This window comes from Stomoxys calcitrans, chromosome 3 (genome assembly GCF_963082655.1).
Source record: "Stomoxys calcitrans chromosome 3, idStoCalc2.1, whole genome shotgun sequence".
Classification (NCBI taxonomy): domain Eukaryota; kingdom Metazoa; phylum Arthropoda; class Insecta; order Diptera; family Muscidae; genus Stomoxys; species Stomoxys calcitrans.
In genome coordinates, this window is record NC_081554.1 from 64531545 (window position 1) to 64557858 (window position 26314).

The following is a 26314-nucleotide window of genomic DNA, read 5'->3' on the forward strand; positions in this document are numbered from 1 at the left end:
GCCATACAAACCGATCTTGGATCTTGATTTCTTGAGCCACTAGAGGGCGCAATTCTTGTCTCATTTGGCTGAAATTTTTCATGAGGTGTTTTGTTTTGAATTCCAATAACTTTGCTAAGTATGGTTTAAATTGGTCCATAACCCAATTTAGATGCCATATAAACCGATTTGGCATCTTGACATCTTTAGCCTCTAGAGGGCGCAATTATTATCCGATTTTGCTGAAATTTTGGGTAAAGTGTCTTGTTTTGTCTCACAACAACTGTGCCAAGTATAATCTAAATCGGTTCATAACATGACATAGCTTCCATATAAACCGATCATCCGATTACAATTCTTAAGAGGGCTCAATTTTTATCCGATTTGTATGAAATTTTGTACAACGGCTTCTCCTACGACCTTCAACATACGTGTCGAATATGGTCTAAATCGGTCTATACCCTGATACAGCTCCCATATAAACCGATCTCCTACTCTTACTTCTTGAGCCACTAAAGGTCGCAATTCATATCAGAAACGGTTGAAATTTTACACAATGACTGATTCTATGGTCGCCAAATGCAATTCAATTATGGTCCAAATCGGAACATAACTTGATATAGCTCCAATATCATAGCAATTCTTACCCATTATCCCTTGTTTGCCTAAATAGGAACACCGGGCAAAGAACTCGATAAATGCGATCCATGGTGGAGGGTATATGAGATTCGGCCCGGCCGAACTCAGCACGCTTTTAAATGTTCATTTCTAAAGCGGTCAGCCACCAAGCAGAGAGCACTGGATCTTGACAAGTAAATTTCAAGTCAAAAAAGGAATTACGAACAAGTAAAAAAAAGCCAGGATTACTCATCAACGAACTTGTTCTTACCTACGAAGATCTAGACCGAGTTCACACTTAGGGAGAAGAAACAAATTCGAGACAACTCGAGAGCGGTATAGATGAAATCGAAGAAATTTGGTTCACTTTTCATCTGCTGACGATCAAGGGCCAGCATCAGCGGATGTTGTTGTAGTACTGTGTTGTACACTGAGGCGGCAGAAGGATCTCAACGGGTCAGTCCGGTACGAACAACCGGCTACCATGGGATTAGTGTAGATCCGAGAAGTGGGTCTGGCTCAATATCTGTCAATCAATAAGGACAGAAACATAGAGAAGGTGAGTGTTATGGCTGGAGCTCCTGAATCAGCCGGTCGAAAGCCTTAATCACTCTTCGAGTGGCCCTCTAGGGTAATGTAGATAGCCAAACTGACAGTTCGTATAGTGGCAAAGGCATGAATTCCAACTGAAGCTATTGAAACGGAGGCTGTGAGCGATGCAGAACGCTATGAAGAACAAAAATTGGGAACTCAACTCACAAAAAAAACCTGTGCGGAAATCTGAGGCCTGATTCTGAAGGCATCATTCGTCGTGGTCTTAGAACGCTCTATCTGGGGAATAGCAATTGCAATCTTAGGGTTGAATTTCGGTTTTGTACAGGAGAGAACCTCTAGATCATGCGGGTTTATACAACATTCATGCAGACACGGTAGCAGCTGCGGTAAATAGCTACCAGGTGAATATAGTCCTTGGCGAACGACCACCTCCAGTTGCACCTGAAGAAATTTACCTTCCCCGGCAAACCAGACCAGTTCTGGCTCAATTATGTTCCGGCGGATGCAGCCGTCTGAATTCCTACCTAGCAAGGATTGATGCAGGCGTGCAAGATGTATGTCCCGATTACGACCAGGGACCACACGACACACCCAGCCAGACCCACTCGACTTAGACCCTGATCTCTGGACGCACCCCATCTTAGTCGCAGAGTTCCTGAATCTGGACACTCAACAGAATCAAGCAGACGAAAGATAGAACACAAACAACTGCTTCAACAAAACAAATGGCTGATGTAGGAAGGAAATTGTTAACGTAAGAACTCTACTATCCGCATGACTTTTGTCATGTGCGTAGGTTTCCCAATGGATGAAACTGTAGCACTTAACACTGAGGCAGCATAAAATCCCATAATTCCTTCCAATTGTGGTTTGTTATATAACTTCTATGCTCCATAACAAATTAGACTACTCTTATTTTTTTTTTATTCCTTGACAAGGCTTTGTTGAAATGTTTATTAATAATTTCTTCTTCTTCCTTTTAATTAAAATAAAATTTAAACAAAATACTAAAAGTAGAGGATATATGCGAAAGGAAACAAAAAAAATGAGTACATCAGTAAATAATTTAATTAAATAGTAAGTAGACATGAATGTTTGTTTTTCTTTTAACGAAATGAATGATGAATGCGACGAACCATCAGACCAAGAATAAAAAAATGCTTATATTTAATGGAGTAGTTTAACGAACGAACACGATATGGATTTTTAATCGTCTAAAGTAATGTGTAAATTGGCAGAAGGGTGTAGACCGATCTCCTTTAGTGTACATGCATCATGTTCTGAGTCTAGAGCTTTGCGTGGAAAAGCACATATAAGCTTGTAGCCACTTTTTGGAATATGCGAATGGCATTGCCTAATGTAAGAGCGCAAGGCCAACAACTTTGTGTCCGAGGGCCAACGCAGTTGGACCACCTCGTCGGCACCCTCGGCATTGATAAGTCTTACTTTAAGCATGGTCAGTACGTCCTTATTCGTGCCCAGTTGTTCTTCATAGGATGTGCGCTCACAGGCACTTTTGGTATCGTCTTCTTGGAATTCTTCTACGCTGCCAAAATCGCTAGCCCCATCGGCGGCCTCATCATCATCCTCCTCTTCGTCATCGCTCACTGTAGTTGTTGTTATACCATTCGATTTACGCTTTCGTCCATTGCCACTACTAACACCATTCTCGTTCATTGAATTGCGTATGGCCAAAGCAATCTGCTCATCTTCGGATAATTCCATAATTTTATTTCGTTTCTTAGGAATACTCGAGGATTTGAGAGACGAATTACTGCTGGCATTGGAATTACCATCATCATCAGCATTATATTTGCTGCTACTTGTAGCAGTTCCACCCTCATCGTCGCTATCCAGGCAAATGGCAGTGGCTGAGCGTTTATTACTAGAGGAAGTCGAAGGACCACAGTCCTCCTCGAGCTCTTGGCTAAAATCTTTATTATCGATTAGAAATTGTTTCAAATCGTTGAGTAGTGTTGACTGTTTGGGATTGGTACACTTCCACATTTCCTCCCCGGTACGAGGATCAATTACGCACACATAAGGTAGTTTGGCACAGTGGTAGAAGGCAACAAAACGTCGGCCTTCGGATGAGTCACCATCAACCTAAAAAAGGTAAGACGTTTTTAGAATCATAGTTCTAAATTAAGAGTTTTATAAACATGGACGCCAATATTTGAATTCTAAGCAAATGACTAAAGTGAAGCTTTACATTGTAGGTATTTTGAAATCCAGCATAGTAACCAGAGCTTAGTTGGGTAAAGTAATAATGACAAATAAGACAATTTCCTGGTTATATTGAGAACCCATCGACTGAGATCTGTTTTAGACTGCCTGACCATAATACGGTCCTGCAGGCGGATATCCATGCGATATCGGAATGCGTGAGGTGGTGTGGTGCTAACGCGAGGACGTCGAGTTTGAACATCTTTAAGGACATGAGGGCAATAACAACCAGGACAGTAAGATCACCAACATCCTTGCAGCGTAAGAAGGAGATTAACTTCTCTGAGGATGGCAAAATCCGCATCGTTTGGGTGCCGGGCCATTACGCAATAAGGGGGAATGAAAGGGCAAAGGAATGGCGGTGAAGGCCAGAGGACTGCCGTCAATAAACTTGGTTAACCCGAAGTCTTTCGGGTCGACGCAGTCCGCGTTAAGGATGTGGGCAACGAGTGCGCATGCAACCCTGTGGAACAGCGAAACGGTCGGTAGGGCGGCAAAAATCCTATGGGGGGATCCACATCCTGAGAAGACGAGGCTATTACTGAAAGGAAGTAAGAAGGAGTCCAGTATAGCTACAGAAACCATGACGGGACACCTAAAAGTGATAGGGTAAGGGGACGAGAACTGGGACCGGTCCCTATCTCCAGAGGACTTATCACGTGACAGGTTTGTCACCCGTCCCATTTCCCGTAGGGTAGTTATAAAACGATACCTATGTCCTTATCCGCAAAGATAGTTTCTGGACTCAACTTTAAGCATTGTGTTACTGCTTTTGATATAAAAAAGCAAATCATGCTGTAAAGACGAGACAATCTATCACTAAGAATACAATAGAAAAAAATTCCATGTGCTGAGCCACTTTGTTGAGCTATAATCTTTCCTGCATTCGGGTTTACATATTGGGATCGATCTACGAGCACCCCTGGATATATACCCCGCGAATCTGTTGCTACAACGACAACAACGTGTAGAGATAAAATCCTTTATAAAACTTATTTTAGGTACTTAAAAGATAAAAAACGAACATAAGTGGAGATCAAGGTTTTTCTTTTAAAGGGTACTGTTTAAGGGTTTTAATCGATTTTGTTAATATAAAAAGTTGATCGTTTGCTCATACGGTAACTTTCAATGTCCTAATTGCCATAACTTACCTGCCATAAGAGAAATTGTCTTTTCATTAGTTTCCGCAATGCCTTGTCAGACCACACATCACGATTCAAAAGCTGTGAATCGAAATTATCACTTTGAACATTAACTAGCAGCCATTGCTTCAAGGCTTCCGCTCGATCTCTGGCCGAGGAAAATTTGCCAGCAAACGCAATATCTGTGGGTGGACGAAACAAATCTTCCAGGCGGCTTTTTTTCGGTTCCGACATTTGAGCACTGGCCACCATATCAGCAGCGCGATTACGTCGCGATGAGCTACGACTGTGCGAAGCAGCTTCGTACAAATTGTCCAAAGCGGCAAGGCCACTGCCATCAGCTGCCTGTTCCAATTGCTCTTCCATTAGGGCGCCCTCTCGGGCAAAATCTCGCAGTGGGCAAACTTTAACACGACGCGTTGTTGAAGCCCTCAATCGTGGTGGTGGAGCGGCAGCATAAAAGTTATCGTCTTCAGGTCCTATCAACTGCTCTCGAATAGGTGCTATGGGTGCCCGCACCCCATCCTCATCTTCATCCAGAAGCGGCAAATTTGCCTCGGCATCATCAGCTCCCTCGCCAAGACTAGCTCCGCCACCTCCTTCGAAGAAGAGTGCAACAGCAGCCTCAACATCATTGTTGCAAGCAGCTAGTAAATGCTTGGCTTCAGCTTCATTTGTTCCAGTTACTTCACATACACTTTGCACCAAATCACTTGGAGGCGTTTGGGACATGTTCACTTTCCCAATTTGTTTGGATAATCGTTATATGCTAGGTTTTTTTCGACTTTTTTTCTTCCCAATAAAATGTGTTACTTTATTTTTCCATCCGTTATTCGAGGATTTTGTTTGACATTGGGATCGACTAATCGATTAATCGAAATTTTGTGTTAAAAAAATCAAAGTCGACTTTTAGTGGATAGAAAAATAAAAAAACTGATATTTTATCCATAACATCTGACTTGCACTGGATAGTATTGGGTTGGATTTGGGTTCTAGTGTAAACATTGATTTTTTTAATTGATTGAAATTTAATAGTAATTAACCATTCACAATAGTTGATATACTATTGGGTTGCCCAAAAAGTAATTGCGGATTTTTTATAAGAAAGTAAATGCATTTTTAATAAAACTTAGAATGAACTTTAATCAAATATACTTTTTTTACACGTTTTTTCTAAAGCAAACTAAAAGTCACAGCTGATAACTGACAGAAGAAAGAATGCAATTACAGAGTCACAAGCTGTGAAAAAATTTGTCAACGCCGACTATATGAAAAATCCGCAATTACTTTTTGGGCAACCCAATATTTCCCACTGTTTAGTTATCCATCTCATATATATGCCTAATGAATTGTAGGGTATCCAATAAAGTATAAATTAGTCTGGCCAGTACCGCAATTCTGTAACTTATAACGAACATCGCTTAGTTAAATATGTCAACACAAAAATCGTTTGCATTAACAACTCATTATTATAGATTTATACTTAAGAAACAATTTTTTTTATAATATTTTAACTTAAATATTGAGCAAATAAATAAATTAAAGAAAAAACTATGTTATTCTATAATTCCTCGTTATCTATTTTTTCTCTCTGGCAACTCTACTCAGAAAACGAAAAAAACAAAGAGGAATCGACAAAAATAAGAAATATATTTTCTCAAAGCCTGAAATTCTTCTTTTATTAGTTTAAAAACATCACAAGTCTAAATAAAATGTACACAATTATTTAGGAAAAGTTCTATCAATACCAATTACTTCCTATAAAACTTTTGCTGACATTTTTTTATATTATCGCTTTTTATCTAAACGATTTTCGTTAAAACACTTTACTGAATTACACTTCAGAAGAATCTGCGCCTCTTAGGTTTAAGTAATATATCTCTCTTGTAGCGCCATCTTGAAGATTTACACGGCGAAGTGAAACTATGTGGTATCTCTTTATTTCTTGTCACTTTGGGCTCCTCTTGCTCAAATAACAAGAGTGTTTGTATTATGATAATCAGCTGTTTAATAGTTGGCTGCCAACACAACGACCCCAAAAAAGAAGAGAATCCGAGAATCAATTGTGTTTAGTAACTCGGAGAGAGCGGTCGTGGTCGTAGTTGTTAAACGAAAAGTAATGGTGTTTGTGTGCAAAAAAATAAAAATGTTACTTCCACAAAAAATCTTTATTATGTTCTAATAAAAGAAAAATTTGCCATCTTATAACAGCGAAGGATCAAAAGGTTAATTCTCTAGGCAAAAAATAAAAAAGAAATTGTGAAAATCACCCAATAACCCCCCTGTTTAATGAGTGCAACAAACCTGTGTGTGTGTACGAATGTATATCTCTTTTGGTGTGTGGCAGTGTATAGTGTTTTTTTCTTACGGGTTGGTGTTATGTGAAAACAAAAGTAAAGAAAAGATACATGAAAAAAATACCAATTCAGCAGAGTAAATTTTTTTTCAAGAAAATATCCGCTGATATACTCTATTAATGCTGTGTTTGACTTTATTGTTTGCCATTTCAAAAGAAGAGTAAAAAAAATAACATATAATCTATAACAAAAAGATTTAAATAAAGCCCATAAGCACAGAGCATATTGCGAGTTATTAGTCTGCTGTGTCTTTTGTTCTTTATCCCCTTTTAACTTCCTCACTGACGGCGGAGCTACTCATGGTGGTGAATATCGCGAAGTATTAGCTAGCTCCACTTTTCATTTCGTATTACTTCAAAAAAGCTGAGTAAACTCCAGGAACAACAGCAGAAACAATGGTTTCTCTTATCAAAAATCAACTGCTGAAACATCTATCAATGTAAGTCAATAGCTATGAGTATGAGGTTAAAGTTGAAAAATAGTGTTTATATTTATTAGCATGTTTGTCCCCAACTGCAACGAACACCGAAATATATGGTCATCAATTGTGTCATTGTTGTAACGTTGTTCTTTAGCTCCACAGTTGTGGTTGTTGTGAGCATTCAATGTAGCAAAACAAAAATAATTGATTTTTTTCTCACTCTCTCTCTCTCTCTCTGTCATTTTGGCATGTGTGTGCTCACATTCATGCTTGAAAGCGTAAAATGAAGCACAAAACAACGAGAATCCAATTGGTGAAAATATGTACTGGCGAAAGGGTTTGTGTGTGGGGTCATAGCAATGTTTCTGATTTTTTTTTGCACTTTCACACACCACTGTGGCTATCTACTGCTGCTGATTCTTATGAGGGCGTTAGTGTAAATATTTATTATTGAGATAACAGCTGCGTTGTCGTGTTTTAAACTTCTTTGATTAAAAAACAGATATAAAAACGACCATAATTTGTGTCGAGCAGAAATCGGCAAAACAACAGAAATTTGGAGGCTAAACTGCACTTTATAGGGCGCAAATCCGATTTTGCTGAAATTTGGTATTTGGGTTTGGGTTGACCCAGCAACACGGATCTGAAGTCATTTTTTTGGGGCAAAGGCCCAAACACCCCAGGGGGCGAAAAACTTCCCCTCAATGAGAAGTGCTTATTTAGTATTAACGAGTAGATTAAAAATGTGAACAAGTCATTGTTCAATTATGTAGAACAAAATATTGGTGTTTTTGGCCTAAAACCTAACATAAATCTCTGTGTCAAATTTCGGCGAAATCGGACTATAAATGTGCCTTTTATGGGGCCAAGACTTTAAATCGAAAGATCGGTTTATATGGCAGCTATATCAAAAGTCTGAACCGATGTAGGCCAAATTGAAGAAGAATGTTGAAGGGACTAACACAACTCACTGACCCAAATTTTGGCAAAATCGGACAATAAATGCGCCTTTTATGGGCCCAAGACCTTTAATCGAGAGATCGGTCTATATGGCAGCTATATCCAAATCTGGACCGATCTGCGCAAAATTGCAACAAGATGTCAAGGTTAATAACACAACTCACTGTCCCAAATTTCGGCGACATCGGACCTTAAATCGAGAAATCGGTCTATATGGCAGTTATATCCAAATCTGAACCGCTCTGGGCCATATTGAAGAGGGTTGTTGAAGGGCCTAACACAACTCACTGTCTCAAATTTCAGCGACATTGGACAATAAATGAACCTTTTATGGCCCCAAAACCTTAAACCGGGATATCGGTCTATATGGCAACTATATCCAAATCTGGACCGATCTGTGCCATATTGCAGAAGTATGTCAAGGGGCTTAGCTTAACTCACTGTCCCAAATTTCGGCGACATCGGACAATAAATGCGCCTTTTATGGGCACAAAACCTTAAATCGAGAAATCGGTCTATATGGCAGTTATATCCAAATCTGTACCGATCAGGGCAAAATTGAAGAAGGATATCGAAAGGCCTAAGATAACTCACTGTCCCCAATTTCAGCAAAATTGGATAATAAATGTGGCTTTTATGGGCCTAAGACCCTAAATCGGCGGATCGGTCTATATGGCAGCCATATTCAAATCTGGACCGATCTGAGCATAATTGACGAAGGATGTCGAAGGGCTTAGCACAACTCACTGTCCCAAATTTCAGCAAAATTGGATAATAAATGTGGCTTTTATGGGCCTAAGACCCTAAATCTGCGGATCGGTCTATATGGGGGCTATATCAAGATATAGTGCGATATAGCACATTTGAACATAACCTGCTTATGGACAAAAAAATAATCTGTGCAGTGTTTCAGCTCAATATCTCTATTTTTAAAGACTGTAGCGTGATTTTAACAGACAAACGGACGGACATGTCTAGATCGTCTTAGATTTTTACTCTGATCAAGAATATATTGGGTTGCCCAAAAAGTAATTGCGGATTTTTCATATAGTCGGCGTTGACAAATTTTTTCACAGCTTGTGACTCTGTATTTGCATTCTTTCTTCTGTCAGTTATCAGCTGTTAATTTTAGCTTGCTTTAGAAAAAAAGTGTAAAAGGGTATATTTGATTAAAGTTCATTCTAAGTTTTATTAAAAATGCATTTACTTTCTTTTAAAAAAACCGCAATTACTTTTTGGGCAACCCAATATATTCTTTATAGGTTCGGAAATGGATATTTCGATGTGTTGCAAACGGAATGACAAAATGTATATACCTCCATCCTTCGGTGGTGGGTATAAAAAAATGTCTAAAAATTGGACCCAAGTTCTTATGGTGCCTAGGAACTTTTGCACTCCCTAGGCGATATGGGTATCAAATGAAACAGAATGACGAGTAAATTGCTAATTTGGTAGAGTAGATTACAAATGAAAAAGGAAAAATTGGAAACATTTTTATACCCACCACCATAGGATGGGGTTATACTAATCTAGTTATTCCGCTTGTAACACCTCGAAATATGGATCTGCTACCCATAAATTTCGTATATTTTGGATCGTTTCGACATTCTGAATCTATCCGTCCGTCCGTCTGTCGAAATCTCGGTACCGGTCGAACGCCTAAAGCTAGCCGCCTGAAATTTTGCATAGATACTTCTTATTGATGTAAGTCTTTGGGGAATGTAGATGGGCCCTATCGGTTCAGATTTAGTTATAGCCCCCATATAAACCGATCCCAAGATTATTCTTTTTGAGCTCTTAGAATTCTCAATTTTCATCCGATGTGTCTGAAATTGGAAACAAACACTTGTGTTATGACTTACAACATGCAGGCCAAGTATGATCCGAATTGGTCTATAAACAGATATAGTCCCCATATAAGTCGATTTCCGGATTTGACTTCTTGAGCCCTTTAAAGCTTGAAATTTCATACGACTTGGCTAAAATTTGGGACAAGCACATAACTTTCAACATCCACGTCAAGTTTGATACGAATCGGTCAATAAACAGATATAGCCCCCATATAAACCGATTCCCGGATTTTTTTTCTCGAGCTCTTAGAAGCCACAATTTTTATCTGATTTGCCTGAAATTTGGAACAAGCACATGTGCTATGAATTTCAACTCCATGCCAAGTATGATCCGAGTCGGTCTATAAACAGATATAGCCCCCATATAAACCGATCCCCTGATTTGACTTCTTGAGCCATTAGAAGCCTCAATTTTCATCCGATTTGTCTGAAATTTGAAAAAAAAACACTTGTGGTATAACTTTCAACATCCACGCTAAGTATGATCCGAATCGGTCTATAAACAGATATAGCCCCCCATACAAGCCAATCCCCGGATTTTACTTCTTGAGGTATTTGAAGCCTCAATTTTCATACCGTTTGGCTGAAATTTGGAACAAACACTTGTGTTATGACTTTTAACATCCACGCCAAGTATTTTCCGAATCAGTATATAAACAGATATAACGCCCATAAAGAACTTTGTCCCGATTTGACTTCTTGAGCCCTTAGAAGTCTCATTTTTTATACGACTTAGTTGAAATTTGGAGCAAGTATTATGACTTTCAACATCCATACCCAAGTATGATCCAAATCGGTCTTTAAACAGATATAGCCCCATATTAACTTATCCCCGGATTTGACTTCTTCAGCCTAAATTTTCAACTGATTTGGCCCAAAACCCTATCATATGACTTACAACAAGCCAAGTTTTATCCGAATCGGTCAATATGGTGATATAGGCCCCATCAGTTTTTTAAAAAAACGGAATCTAATTCGGAGCAATTTTTTTTTTAAATTTAATTGACTACGGCTCTATGAGTGTAAATAGGGTGATATTTACATTAGGCAGATTTAAAAACAAAATTTTAGCGGAACCCCCTAAAATGTCTCATTGTTTTAGATTTTAGGTTAGATTAGGTTGAGAAGAGGTTGCAGATATTAATCCGCCCATGCCACTATGGACAAATACCTAAGCCAGTAATCGGCTTTTAGTGCACTATTAAAACAAAAAAGTAACCTCGAAAAAGAAAATGTTAAGTAAAGAATTCCATGTAACTTACAAAATCCTTAATTATTTTCCATACCACTCCGCTAAGTTGGTTCATGTCAGGTATTGTGTCCCCACCTAAGTACTGGTGTCTGTTAGCCGCGAAAGCCAGTCAATGACATAGGAAATGCTCCCAACGTCTCATCATCTTCCCCACATGCCCTACACATGCTATCACTTGCCGCACCGCTTTTTCATAAGTGAGCTCGTAGTCCTATGTGTTCCGTTATGGCACCAAAGGCTATACTGATCTCCTTCTTACTTCCTTACAGTAATAGCCTCAGATCTCAGTCCTTGGGTTCTCAATGTATGTATCCGTGTAACATGATCTTCCACATGGCAATACTAGGGTTCCGTCAGACCAAGACCGTGCCGCAGTGCCTCGCACTCGACCTCAAGTGTCGTCTCAGGTATCCAATCAGAAACGTCTTCCCATTCTTCCAGGTTTCCTAACGTCGCCTCGATTAAACATTTCGAGCCTACGGCCCGCCTCCATAGTGTCCAACATCTGTGAGCCTTCTCAGTACGCTACTGAATGTGATAATTCCAATTCAGTTTCCTGTCCAAGATCACACCTAAGTATTTGACAGGTATCAAAATCGTCTTATTGAGGAAACGTGGTGCGTTAAATTGGCCCACCTTCGTCTTCCTCGTGAACAGGCATATTTCAGTCTTCTCTGGGTTGACATTGAGATCCCTTGGGTCTAACCCAATTATATGCCATACGCAAGACCCTTTCGGTCCTTCTGCATAGCTCGTTCGGATCCTTACCTCTTAGAAGTATAATAACATCGTCTGCCTAGCAGACGGGTTCAAATCCCTCCTTAGTCAGCACCCTGTGCCACTTTCTCCCCAATATATATGTCATGGGACCCGCAATTTATCTACCTGTTCCTTAGCATATAGTTTATCCAGTCTCTAAGGACCCGGTCCACCCGGTACTCGTCCAAGAATTGGATCAATGTCCCGGTCCGCAGCGCCTCCTCGATGTTAATGCGAACCGCCAATGTGTTCGTCTTGCCATCGAAGGATTTTTCTATTTTATGCACAGCCTCGTTTCAGGGCAGTCTCCACCGACCTTCCCTTGATATAGGCATGCTGTTTGTATGTAAGCAGTTCGCTGAATGTCCAATTCTTTATCATGGTATCCACTATGCATTCCATGGTTTTGAGTAGAAAGGACGTAAGGCTTATAGGCCTGTAGGGCTTTTTGTGTCGCATAACTTGCCTTGCCGGGCTTTGGTATAAATACCACCCTTGCCTCCTAACAGGCTTTCTAAGTATATGGAAGTCCTAGGCTGTGAAAATAGTGGCCAGATGGGGCGCCAGATAGTGGGCCTCCTTTGGTAGTAACCCCGGAAATATTCCATCAGGTCCGGGTGACTTAAATGGTTTGAAGCTCCTCAAGGCTTCTTTGACCATAAATTACGTTATGATAAACCTTCGATCAACCTTATCATTCTAAGATTCCTGTGTCTCCGTGAGTATCATCGTATCCTGTGGAAAATGCGTTTTCATCAAAAGCCTCAACATGTCCTCCGTTGTTTCTGCTCTCACTCCCATGTCGCCTATTAACGTTTCAGTTTGGACATTGGTTTTTGAGAGAAGCTTTAGATTTTAAGATGCGCAAAATTTTAGCACAATTGGAAGAGGTTAACACGTGTTGCTGGGGTCTCAAAGTTTTGAAAATCTCGATATTTTAGCTATTTGGCGACTTTGGGGACTTTGGCTACCCATATCTCTGAATCGGCTAAAGCTATTGCCCGTGTCATACATCAAATTAAAGGCCAATCTCTTTTTAACATTTAATGCTCAATAACGAGGAACGTAAGTAGTACTGAATTCGAGATAATGAAGCCAAAGTCCCTAAATACGTGCAACGTGCACAAGGGTTACCGTGCTGATAGTCAGTCTGTCGTTTTTATACCCTACACCACCGCTGTGGTACAGGGTATTATAACTTAGTGAAGTTGTTTGTAACACCCAAAAGGAAGAGCGATGGACCCATTGAGACCCGATCGACTCAGAATCACATTCTTATTCGACTTAGCTATGTCCGTTTTCATGAGATTGTCCTCAAATTTGGCACAAGAATTTACTTGGGCCTAGAGACGAAGCCTATTGAAATTGGAAAAATCGGTTCAGGCGGACATACTAACCTTTGCGCTACGGTGGCCTCCTCAGATTTTAATATAGCTCCCATATATATGTTCGTCCGATTTGGACTCACATTGAACTATATAGTCATTTGTAAACCGAGTCCCATGAAATTTTGTACGAGGGATTCTCTTATGAGTCTCGACATTATTGGTGAATTTCATAGAAATCGGTTCAGTTTAAATATAGCTCCCATATATATGTATTGGCCGATTTTTTTCTTCTAGAGCCTTTGGAAGCGGATTTATCACCCTATCTTCTCAAAACTTCGCACTAACCTTTCTTCTGCGACTTTTGCGGATTTTAGGTGAAATCGGTTCAGATTTGGCTGTAGTTCCCATATATATGTTCGTCCTAGTATTAAAATAATTTGGTCATTTGTTAACCGATTCACACGAAAATTAGCACAAAGAATTCCCCTATGGCTTCTGGTATTGCTGTTGCAAATTGCAAATTTTTCCCATGAACATTCCACTAAGGAAGAGGGGCAAACTTCTCACCTATCAATGAGTGCAGTCCGATTCAAGTTTTAAGCTCAATGATAAGGGGCCTCCTTTTTATAGCCGAGTCCGAACGGCGTGCCACAGTGCGACACCTGTTTGGAGAGAAGTTTTACATGGCATAGTACATCACAAATGTTGCCAGGATTAGGAGGGGAAACCACCGCTGAACATTTTGGTTGTTACTGGTATGCATTCGTCGGAGGCTATTAGGGATGGAGGGACACGATCGTCATCTTCATTCCGAAAGCAGGAAAACCCTACCACACGAAGACGAAAGATTTACGTCCTATTAGTCTGTCGTCCTTTACGCTGAAGACTCTTGAGAGTTGGTAGAAACATATCATAGGGCAAAAATCTCTGAAGATCACCTGTCGCGGCAGCAGCATTCATATAGTTGGCTACATATAGGGTTCTCTCGCTGTCAAGTTATATACAATGGTAGCATTTTTTGACATTGAAGTTACTTTCAATGAAGTAAATTCGACGTCAATTATGACGGAGTTGGAGTTTCTAGGCATCAACTCCGTAGGAAAGTTTATTAATAACTTACTTACTTAAAGATGCATTACGGCAGGTTTGGGATATGTGGATCTTAAAAAGATGAGTCAGCAGAGGAACACCTCGAGGAGGTGTACTGTCTCCTCTACTTTGGAATGTAGCCATTAACAATATATTATTGTCTCTGGAAGAAAAAGGTGTAAAAGTGGTCGCGTATGCTGATGACGTGGCAATTGCGGTTAGGGAAAAGTTCCACACCACTCTTAGAGATATACTTCAGGAAGCTCTACGTGTCACAGCAAAGTGGGCTACCGAAAGTATAGGTATAAATCAGTGCAAGACAGAAATAGTTCTTTTCAACAGGAGATACAAGATTCCTACAGGGAACCTGTCTCCTTAAGTGGAGAGAATGTTCCATTTACAGAAAGCGCAAAATACCTGGGTGTTTTGCTGGACAGGAAATTGAACTTCAAATCCATAACTTTGGAAAGTGCAATTAAGGCAACTCTTGCCCTATACACCTGCAAGAGAGCCATTGGCACAAGTTGGGGGTTTAGACCGCGTGTCATGCATTCGGTAGATACCGCAGTTGTCAGACCTATAATGCTATATGGTGTTGTGATCTGGTGGACGGGGCTTCAAAAGTCCACCTACTGCTCAATACTTAACCGAATCCAAAAGATGGCTTGTTTGTGCATCACAGCCGCACTGAGGACGACACCATCTGATGCACTGAATTTAGTGCTACATCTTATGCCTCTGGAAATTGTGGCTACCCAAATTGCAGCGACCACTGCCGAGAGGTTAAGGGAGCTTTCTCATTGGTCATGTGGCGGCTATGGACACTGTATTATCCTTGATACAATATCCGATGTTCCAGGCGGTGTGGATTATACCCTACCTGAGCCGCTTTTTGATAAAAAGTTTTGTACCACTATTCCCGATAGAACCGATTGGAACTACGATATCCCTGGTAACAGAAGTTACATAGACTTCTATACGGATGGTTTCAAACTAAACGACCAGGTGGGCTTTGGGGTGTACTTTAAAGATCTAGAACTGGTCGTACCGACCACTGCAGTGTGTATCAAACGGAGATCCTTGCAATTAAGGAAGTGGTAGAATGGCTAAGATATAAAGTCAATACGACGATTGGCATAAATAACTTTTCAGACAGCCAGGCAGTCATTAAATCCCTAGAGAACGTATTTCTGAACACAAAAACCGCCCTCGACTGTCTGAAAAGTTCAAAATTCACGTGTTCTGGGTGCCGGGCCACAGAGATATCCCAGGGAACTGTAAAGCGGACGAGCTTGCGAAACTAGGAACTTCCCTACTCATTCCAGGGATACTGGAATCTGTGGGTATGCCTCTAGCGACATGTAAGCTAAGCTTTCAGGACCAGACCCGGAGGACAACGAATGATAGATGGTTACAAAGAGGGGGCTGTGAGCATTCCAAAACGATGTGGCCTAATCTATACTTGAAGACGTCTACTGCTTTGCTGTCATTGACTAGAACATTCATTGTGTCCATCATGACAGGTCACTGTCTAATCGGAAAACATGCTGACAGACTGAAGGTTGCCAGCAACGACTTTTGCAGAAGCTGTGAGGACATCGAAGAAGAAGAGACTATAGAACACCTTCTGTATGTGTGTCTCGCACTAGCAGTCAGAAAGAGTTCCACATTAGGTTCTGATTTCATTGAGAACCTGTCTGATTTAGCGGATGTGAACATTCGCAAGTTGTTCGACTTTTTAAAGCAATCTGGATGGTGCAACGGTAGGAACTAGAAGGCATCTTCCTTCTTCTGTTCCTGTGGGATCACAATAGACGAAAACGTCTAAATGAGTCTGATGGCAGAATGCTACTTAAACCTAACCTAACCTTCAATTATATTGCAATAATTTGGTCATTTGGTAACCGATTGCTCAAAAAATTGTCACTAAGGTTTCTCTTATGAGTTTTTTGATTATTAGATATAGCTCCCATATATAAATTATTCTTAATGAATGTATTGAACTTTATTCATTGAGTATGAGTTAAAAACTAAACTTACAATAATGCTGTTACTTAAAACTAAGCCACCACATTATGTTGCGCCGCTGTCGCTCTGCCAACGTTGCCATTGCCTTTCTTGCTGACACAGTGGCCCGTGTAGAATATTGGGCTATTAACCTGTAGTGGGGTGTTGAATAGGCGGCTCGTGTTACTTGTGGGAATACGGGAGCATGAAGGTTTCCCATGAATGGTTGTAAGTAGTTGGTTTGGGTGCAATCAAATGAATAAGGTGTCTAGAATAAGGTGTCCAATGCGCTGACTTAGCAGCTCGTGTGGGGTTTTTGGTTGCCTTAGTGCAGCTAAACTGTGGGAATACGGGAACACGAGGGTTCCTCATGATAACTCCTCCCCTTCTAAGTGGGGGCCGTCCTCGGTCCTTGTAATAGCGTTTTTGATTGCATCTTCAACTGACCTGGTTATGATGATCTTCTTTTTTGTGATGGTTCTTCGTCGTAATAGGTAACCTGCCAGTCCCACAATCGCAAAACCACCAATGATTGATAAACCTGCGATTTGGCCCTGATCGACCCCACGTTGTAAATGGCGGATGTGTTGGAGGTTCCGTTGGTTCACGTGATGCAGATAGGGGGCACTTAGTATCTCAGTGTGTTGTGTCAGGTTGATCTCAGAAGCCCATGGAGTTTCAGGTTGCAGAGGAGTCGTCGAATTCTCGTTGTAATATACCGAATCGTTGATTTTTACATGATCTTTGAAAATGACCAGGTAAGTGCCATTAATTGTAACAGGAGCTTCATTACTTTCTTCTACTATTGCCAGTTGGTCATTTATGACTACCAATCCATCGCCTATTGGTGTAATCGGCGTGAGATTGTTGAATGTGGTGCTGCAGCTTGCAGTGTTACTTGTCAGTAGTTGTAGAGCGCATGATGTGGCTGATGACGGTAGGCAAAAAGTTGGTATCGTGTCGCTGCAGTTCCTTACCGCTAAGGTACGATTATGGCATACCGCTAAGGTGGATTCTTGTAGGTGGAGCATTTGGTGGCCGTGAGCTACTGGTAAAATAGTAATTTTCTTACATCTAAGCTTAGGAATAGGATATCTTATTAGGAAGTAAATTACATTATCGTATTGCAAAATCTTAATATTAGCTACAGCCATAACATCGGCCACGGAGAGGTTCGTGAAGTGCTCATTTTTTATTATGAAGTTTATTTCGTTACTGTCTAAAAGGATGGGGTTCAAGACTCCAATTTTTGCGAATGTGATAGAAGTGATAAGATTGTCTAAGTCTGTTATTATTGCTCTGTTTCTAGCTAATAGAATATCGTAAAGGTGGCTAGTGTCTATTTCTCTGTGTTTTTCTGTCTTCAAGATTTTATTTACTGTAATGGTGAGACTATTAATTTCTTTTTGTACCTCCGTGTTGATAGTAAACTGTCTGTCCTGGGAGTCGATTAGTTGTTCTGCCTTGTTTGTTAGTCTGTCAAAGTCGTCATGGTCTGGGGTCCCTGCAATATATTTCAGTACCGTCCCTATAAAGTTCAAGCTTCTCGCTTGTCTGTGATGAGTATTTACTGTCTGTATTAGTCTACTTATCTGATTTATGTCTGCGTCTAGCAACTTCCTCATGTGTGTTTGAGGAAAATGGTCCGCAGCGTTAGCTGTCTCGTCCTTTAGTCGTTCGTACAGAGTCAGGTTCGTAACATGTTTGATGTGTCCATAACTTTCCCAGATAACAAGGTCACCACCGGTCACCGGAATGTATCCTGCATTTGAGTAGTCTATTAGTCGTCCAGATGTTGCTGATACCAATATGGCTATAACCAATTTTAAAGCGATTCTGAAAACGTAAGTTATAAAATTTTTTTTTTTTTAATCGTCTCCCGCATATAACGTTGTGTTAATTCTAGAAAGGAAGAAAATTCAGCGGAGATTGTCCTTATGGACCCTCCTCCCCCTTATGAGAACGGTGGTACCCAGGTCTTTTTCAACTTCCTCTTCGGTGTAAAGAGGTGTAAGTTTATTACCTAGCCTTCTGTTATTTTTTACGAGCACCTTCTCCCCAACGGCAAAATCCCTATCTTGCCTATTCCTATTGTGCGCTTCTAAGTTTTTGATCTGAGTGTTTTTTATACGCGATACTATTTGTGCGTCGGCTTCCGAGGAATGAAAGGCTGTAATAGGTTTCGTCTCAGTTACCGAATGTATTGACCTGTTATATTCGATGGTAGCCAAAAGAACTATCTCTTCGATATCATCTAAATTTTTGTCAAGTTTAAGACATCTAGATATTTCCATCAGTGTGTTGTGAAATCGCTCTACCTGTCCATTTGAGGTACTGTGCAAGGGTGGAGCGTTCGCAATATCGATGTCGAAATGGTTCTTTAACGTGGCCTTGATGCTATGTGAATTGAGCGACTTCTCGTTGTCACAGTAAATAGTTTTCGTATTTGAAAACACATTGAGCAACTGCAGAAGCTGAGGCTTAACGTCTACTATCGTCCTAGACTTTAAAGACTGTACTATTGCAAATTTTGAAAATTTGTCAATGCAAGTCAAAAAATATTTCGACCCTGTTGAAAATATATCAATGTGGAGAATTTCTCCACAATATGTGGGTATGGGCGTTTGAGCAATGAGTTGCTTTCTTGGATGGCGGTCATACTTCGCTTGAGAGCATACGCGACAATTTGCTACAAATTGTTTAGTCTTCTTTTCCATTTTTGGAAAAAAATAGTCTTCAATTATTTGCTTCACGTTTTCCTGGGCTGCTCGGTGTGCTCGATTGTGTTCGGCTGCGATAATTTCCTGTTGTTCGTTAGGATCTGATATATCAATAACTAACTTTTCTGTGTGCCTGAATTTCACGGTTGGAAAGAGTTCGATCAATTTATGCTGGAATCGTGCCAATGTGTGTAGATCACACTGCAGAGCATTTACTACATCTACGTTCACGGCTTCCTGGAGATTTTTAATTAAATCGTCAACGGTTCGGAATGTAATCAAGTGTCTCGTCTTTTTCCCAAAAATAATGAAAGTTTTTTTCTGGGGTTCTGTGCCTTCCTCAACAAGTATCTGATTACGGAAGCAATTTACCGGCTTATCGGTTCTCTCAATCGTGTTGGTAGATGATTCTTCGCTGTGGATTGTTTCAACACTCGCATTGTCTAAAGCATTAATGTGCTGTCTGGACAGCGCATCTGCAACTACGTTTTCCTTGCCTGGTTTATAGATTAGCTTTGCGTTGCATTCATCAATGAAAGCTTTCCACCTTTTAATTTTAGAATTCGGATTTCTGTCCGAAACGGCAAAGGTTAATGGTTGGTGGTCCGTGAATACGTTTAATTTTGATACACCATAAAGGTAGTTTCTAAGCGTTTTAAGTGCCCAGACAATGGCTAATAATTCCCGTTCATTAGTAGCGTAATGTTCCTCGCTAATTGTCAAAGTGCGGGAAATCATGGTTATAGGTTTTCCCTCCTGTGAAAGGACAGCACCTATAGCATGGGAGGATGCGTCTGTGGTTAAATCGAACGCTTTTCGGAAATCTGGGTATGTTAAGGTTACGTCTTCGGAGGCAAGTATATCTTTTATTTTAATAAAGGCTTTTTTCTGCTCACTAGTCAAATCAATCTTGATTTTTTTCGACTGTGTTGCAGTAACTCGGCCGTACTCTCCTCTCAGTATGTTTGATAGTGGTTTCGCAATCTTGGCGAAGTCGCGTATGAAGCAGCGGTAGTATCCCGCTAAGCCTAAGAATGACCTTAGACCTCTTAAGGTGCTGGGCTCAGGAAAATTCCGAATTGTTTCAATTTTTTCAGCACAAGTTTTAATTCCTCCTTGTGAAACTAAGAACCCTAAGTATTCGACCTCGGTTTGGAAAAATTTTGATTTTTCTGCCGATACCCTCATATTGGCTTCGAATAGACTTCGCATCACTACTTCCGTATCTGTTAAATGGTCTTGCTCGTTTTTCGAGAATATAATGACATCGTCGACGTAGACGAAACATCTCTTACCGATGTGTTCTCTTAACACATCGTCTATCGCCCTTTGGAAAATGCTGGGCGCGTTCTTCAGACCGAAGGCCAGTCTGCAGAATTCATATTTTCCGTTTTTTACAGAAAATGCGGTTTTTTCTCTATCGGGTTCAGACAACTGAATTTGGTGGAAACCTGATTTTAGGTCTAGTGTAGTGAAGAATTTACTCCCACCAAGGTTGGATAGAGTTTCCGTTATTTCTGGAATCGGGTACCTATCACTGACAGTTTTATCATTAAGTTTTCGAAAATCTATAACTAATCGCTTTTTTTCCTGTCCATTTTCATCAAAGCCCTTTTTTTTAACGACCCATATTGGGTTGTTATAGGGGGACCTAGACTTTCGAATGATACCGTTTGCCAGTAAATCCTGAATTTCCTTATTAACAAAATCCGCAACGCCCAGTGGGTACGGGTACAGTCTTGAGTAAACTGGGTCTTCGTTCTCCGTGCGGATGGTCGCAACCACATTCGTATTGTATGGGAGTGCTTCATTGGGGTCTGCAAATACTCCGTTTACGTTGGCAATTACTCTAAAGAATGCGTCTTTGAACTCCCTTGGTACCGACTTAGCCTGAAGTTGTAAATGATTTATATCCTGGCTGGTAATAAATAAAATAACTTCTTTTCCATGGTCATGTGTAATTGTGTTAGTTTTTAAATCAATGGATGCGTGTACCTTATTCAATAAATCAAGGCCAATAACGCCATCAAATGATTTCAACTCGGGTAAAATAAAAAAATCTTCTGTAACGCCGAAAATTCTAATTTTGCATTTAAGTTTGATGGGAGTAACTCCATGAATTGATTTTACTGCAAATGAATTTTGGACCTCCTTTACTCCCTTTAGTTCCGGTAAGGGTTTGATGTAACTCCTTGAAGCCCCCGTGTCGACAAGGAGTTTGATTTCTTTCCCTCCTATTGACCTTGAAATCCAAGGCAGGAGGGACCTTCCCCTAAAAAATTAAGCTCGTCGCTCTCAATTTCGTCTACGGCCTGTTCCGCATCTTCATCATACGTTGGCTCGTCCATTGATTCGTGTTCTTCGCTAAGATGATTCACACGTTGTAGTTTTGGTCCTGTGTATCGCCCTGAATTTGACGCTCGTTTCTGTGTATTTCCCTGTGACCTGTCATTATAGTCATGACTTTGGTAGTTTGTTTTTTGTCTAAATTGGGATAGGGAAGGGTCTACTTCCATAGGTTCGACACGTCTATGATCGGCGAAGTTACCACTGGTGTGTGGCTTTTGGTTATTTAAGTTGTTCTGCGGTTGACCAGCCTGTTTCTGTTTGGTAACCGAATAATGTGGGTTCTTCTGTCCCACATTGTGATCCGTATTAGGGGAATTTTGGGCAGAACTTGCCTTTCTGTTGTAAGAACTATCAGATCTATTTGCGAAATTTTTCGCGAAAGCGTAGCGCTCGTTATTAGCGTCTACTTCTTGTGCTAAGGCCAATGCAGAAGGGAGGTCTGTTGGTCTTGAGGCAAACAGGATATCACAAAGGGGTTTCCTTAAACCTGATATGAAAACCCTAAGTGCATCGGCTCTGTATTTTTCGTTTATAGTGTCTGCTACACTATTTTCATATGACATGATTGTCTTATTGGCTAACAAGGTTAATTTCTTTTCTACCTCATCGTAGAAATCTAGTAACTGCATCGAACCCTGCCTCAGCGTGGACAGTTCTTGTTCGATCAGATATATCGGACGTTTGTCCGCGTAAGTAAAATCGAGACGGGCAATGATTGCTTTAAAACTTAATACCGTGCTAAAGGATGAAAGTACTGCATCGGCGGCACCTCGCACTTTATTTCTAAGAATAATCACCGCTTGATAGTGGCGTTCGCTGCCATCGTATTTCTCAAATAACTCGTATGCATTGTGCGCTGCCTCGCGCCATGACACATAGGTGCCTGGCTGTCCCGAAAATTCCGGAAGAGACTTTATGGCATCTAAGGTGATATCACAAGGTACCAGCGGATTTATCCGAACTTTCGTAAACTTTTCAATTTTAGGTTTGTCAGTAGCAAGTCTACTGTTAATCGCAGTTATTTTCCTGTCGAATTCTAATTTTTGAGCGGCCAATGCTCTGCTCACTTCTGCTCTAACTAGCTCACTTACTTGTTCGGCGTTCATGGTTTCTTTTGTTTCTAAACTTAACTTGCCTAATAAGTCTTCTAATTCCTGACTCATAAATTATTCGCAAAAAATGGAGTATTCCCAAAAAAAATATATTTGAATGAATTTGGTTAAATTTTCTCCTTTTTTATTTCAATTTTCACTTGGCACTTCACTTACCTTATCATCCTTAAATGTTAGGTAAATTAATTAAAATTAATTTCTGTTGTTGATTTTCGGTAGCTTCTTCCACTTCTTGGCTCGGGATGTGTGTTTCTTGATGAGCCCTCTGATTGTTTTTCACTTTCTTTCGCCGCCCAAGGATATTCGTTCCTTGGTGATTCTGTAGATCGTCTTCGATGTTGCCTTTCGCTGCCCAAGGATATTCGTTCCTTGGTGACTTAAGCTTATTTTCGAATTGAGTCCTTTCAATTGAGTCCTTTTTTCTTAAGGGTATTTTGGTACAGTTTTGACTGAGCTTTCTTTCCTATTTATATTTTTTTTCTCACAGGATTTTTATTTTATGTTTTGTAGTTTCACTTTTCACAGTTCTAACTTTTTTTAGAGTTCTTTTCGCGAAGTGAACCACGTACGTTTTTACTTTTCCTTTTTTAGGATTTGTATTTTTATTTTATATTTTGTAGTTTCACTTTTCGCAGTTCTAACTTTTTTTAGAGTTCTTTTCGCGAAGTGAACCACGTTGGGCGCCAATTATTCTTAATGAATGTATTGAACTTTATTCATTGAGTATGAGTTAAAAACTAAACTTACAATAATGCTGTTACTTAAAACTAAGCCACCACATTATGTTGCGCCGCTGTCGCTCTGCCAACGTTGCCATTGCCTTTCTTGCTGACACAGTGGCCCGTGTAGAATATTGGGCTATTAACCTGTAGTGGGGTGTTGAATAGGCGGCTCGTGTTACTTGTGGGAATACGGGAGCATGAAGGTTTCCCATGAATGGTTGTAAGTAGTTGGTTTGGGTGCAATCAAATGAATAAGGTGTCTAGAATAAGGTGTCCAATGCGCTGACTTAGCAGCTCGTGTGGGGTTTTTGGTTGCCTTAGTGCAGCTAAACTGTGGGAATACGGGAACACGAGGGTTCCTCATGATAACTTATATGTATCTCTCGATTTTCACTTTTAAAACCTTTGCTATCGCATTTATCAACCGATTTTCTCAATATTTTGCGCCACGATTTTTCCCTAACTCCCACAATATGTCCGGATTTTGGTTGAAATTCTATATTCCAAATTTAAGCAAATTTTAGTTTCGACGACTTAACCTGCATACCCAATGTGGTGAAGGGTATCACAAGGTCGGGTTTGCTCGACTTTAGCCCTTCCTTACTAGTTTCATTTGAATTAATAAATAATATTTTCAGAACAAAAGAAATGTGGTCTTTTGTATTGATAATACTTGGTATCAGCCAACCTGTGTTATGTGATATAACAGTATAACACTTTGCAAGTGGTTGTTGAATGTGCTAAAATGACAACTAAATGAGACTATGTTTAATATCTTCAAATTTTACCATGTAACTAAAGAAGCCTATATGTACTTTAAAACTTATTTGTTGTAGGTAATTAACCCTTGCGAACACATAAAGTGGATAGGCCCCATGAACATCATTAAGATTGTCAAAATCTGCTTATTGTGAATGTTAACAAATGTCAGTACATTTTTTTTCTCTGAAAAAATGCATTATTTTGCATGTTATTTTCTTTTTATTTCAATTTTGTATATTTTATTAACTCATTTTGAATATAAATATGAATATGATCAGCTCTATACAAACAAGTTAGAAAAAAGTGTATACATTAACAAATTTGATCACTTGGCATAACCTTATTAAGTGAATCCTGGTAATTAACATTGTCTGCATTTTTATTTACTTAGAAACTCACAAAATTTCGCACAGTCCTCATGTTTCAAAAGTGGTTTGAGTTTCGAATGGTTTAATCTATATTTTTTTTCGCTCCTATAAACATACGTACAAACATATGTATGTATGTAGCAATTGCCATACTACTCTAATATCTGAACCTACATATATGCATATGTTTGTCTATTATGTACATAAATTTGTGCTCTTTCATATGCTGCAATAAGCCAAGCTAGCTCCAGCAACCAACATACAGAGATATAAATTGATGCTTCGCACACATTTATCATACATTTGGCTAACGAAAATTTATCCTGGGCCCAAGAATACGCAGCCAGCCATCCAACCATCTCAACCAACCAACCATTCGTCGTCCTTCCATGAAAAATGAAAGTAAATTTAAATTAAAATATCGTGTAGCTTTGGCCTCGTAACTGTGGCCTTATTGTTGCTGTAATGTTAATTTTGTTGCTTTTACATACATTTTTTTCGACATTTTTCTTCTGTAAGTATCCACTACACAAATGCTCAGTGCGTTCTCAACCCTCGCTTGATCTGCTGCTTAAGCTACTACTACTGTTGGGAATTTTCTACACAAAAGTTGATAGACACACACACACACCAACCTACATACACATACCCACTACACTCACCCAGGTGTAACAGTTCACTTGTTTGCTTCTGTTTATTTACTTTGGTGCTAACGAAATTGGCCCTTTAATAAATTGTTGCTTCTGGCTTTAAGAATTTTTTCTCTACATATTTTACTTTATGCTTTTGTTTTTCATTTTGCAGTCCAAATGGGAAATTGTTAGAGCTTATTATATTTAGTTTAGCTTTCAACCTTAACCGAGGGTAATATTGTTGAGGATAAACAAAATCAAATTCCCCTCTTACTTTCGCTCTTTCTTTATCTTTCTCTCACTCTCACTTTGTCATATTTCTATTTGCTCTCGACCTTCCTTGTACTCAACCACCACTACTTAGTGGGGGGCTTTAATGTATGTAATGGTAAACAAAATTTTATAAGTGGGGCTTGAATTGTTGTTTGTTTGTGTTGTTTGTATAAAGAGCCAACTAGCCGCTGCTCTGTATTTACAACTAGTCTTATTTTTTTTTAAGAATGAGCAGGGTTGCCGAGAAAAAAAAAACAAAAAGTAGAAAAGCCCCATAAACATTAATGGCCATATTCGCAAAACTTAATGAAACCTTAAATAGGTTTATTTGCCATTTCTATAAAGGATATCTGTCAAATAAACCTATTTCACCAAAGGCCTACAGACCCATAAGCCTTACGACCTTTCTGCTCAAAACCATGGAACGTATTGTGGACATCATGATAAGGAGTAGGACATGCAGCGAAATGTTCAAATACAAACAGCATGCCTATGTTAAGGGAAGGTCGGTTTGTGCATAAAATAAAGGGTGATTTTTTTGAGGTTAGGATTTTCATGCATTAGTATTTGACAGATCACGTGGGATTTCAGACATGGTGTCAAAGAGAAAGATGCTCAGTATGCTTTGACATTTCATCATGAATAGACTTACTAACGAGCAACACTAGCAAATCATTGAATTTTATTACCAAAATCAGTGTTCGGTTCGAAATGTGTTCATTCACCGTAACGTTGCGTCCAACAGCATCTTTGAAAAAATACGGTCCAATGATTCCACCAGCGTACAAACCACACCAAACAGTGCATTTTTCGGGATGCATGTGCAGTTCTTG

The 26314-nt window shown here is 39.8% G+C and overlaps 2 protein-coding genes across 2 annotated transcripts in view; one reads left to right on the forward strand and one right to left on the reverse strand.

Annotated features, from left to right (window-relative positions):
- Nucleotides 1–2202: 2202 nt before the first annotated feature.
- Nucleotides 2203–5370, reverse strand: LOC106089627 (UBX domain-containing protein 7). The gene is made up of 2 exons (XM_013255534.2): nucleotides 4530–5370; nucleotides 2203–3258 (listed from the first exon to the last, which is right to left on the reverse strand). The coding sequence occupies exons 1-2, from the start codon at nucleotides 5250–5252 to the stop codon at nucleotides 2359–2361; spliced, it is 1623 nt and encodes a 540-aa protein (XP_013110988.2). The 5' UTR covers nucleotides 5253–5370; the 3' UTR covers nucleotides 2203–2358.
- A 1232-nt stretch (nucleotides 5371–6602) lies between these two features.
- LOC106089633 (bridge-like lipid transfer protein family member 3B) overlaps nucleotides 6603–26314 on the forward strand; it is a 173795-nt gene continuing 154083 nt past the window's right edge. The window contains exon 1 of the mRNA XM_059365966.1: nucleotides 6603–7316. Within this exon, the coding sequence (XP_059221949.1) occupies nucleotides 7273–7316 (44 nt within the window). The 5' untranslated portion in view covers nucleotides 6603–7272. The remainder of the gene's footprint in view (nucleotides 7317–26314) is intronic.

What these genes read in the sequence shown, in the direction of transcription:
- LOC106089627 (XM_013255534.2), bottom strand. Translation starts at nt 5,252, where the DNA reads ATGTCCCAAACGCCTCCAAGTGATTTGGTGCAAAGTGTATGTGAAGTA. An exon ending in GACAATTTCTCTTATGGCAG is followed by an intron (nt 3,259 to 4,529) that starts GTAAGTTATGGC and finishes TACCTTTTTTAG; the next exon opens with GTTGATGGTGACTCATCCGA.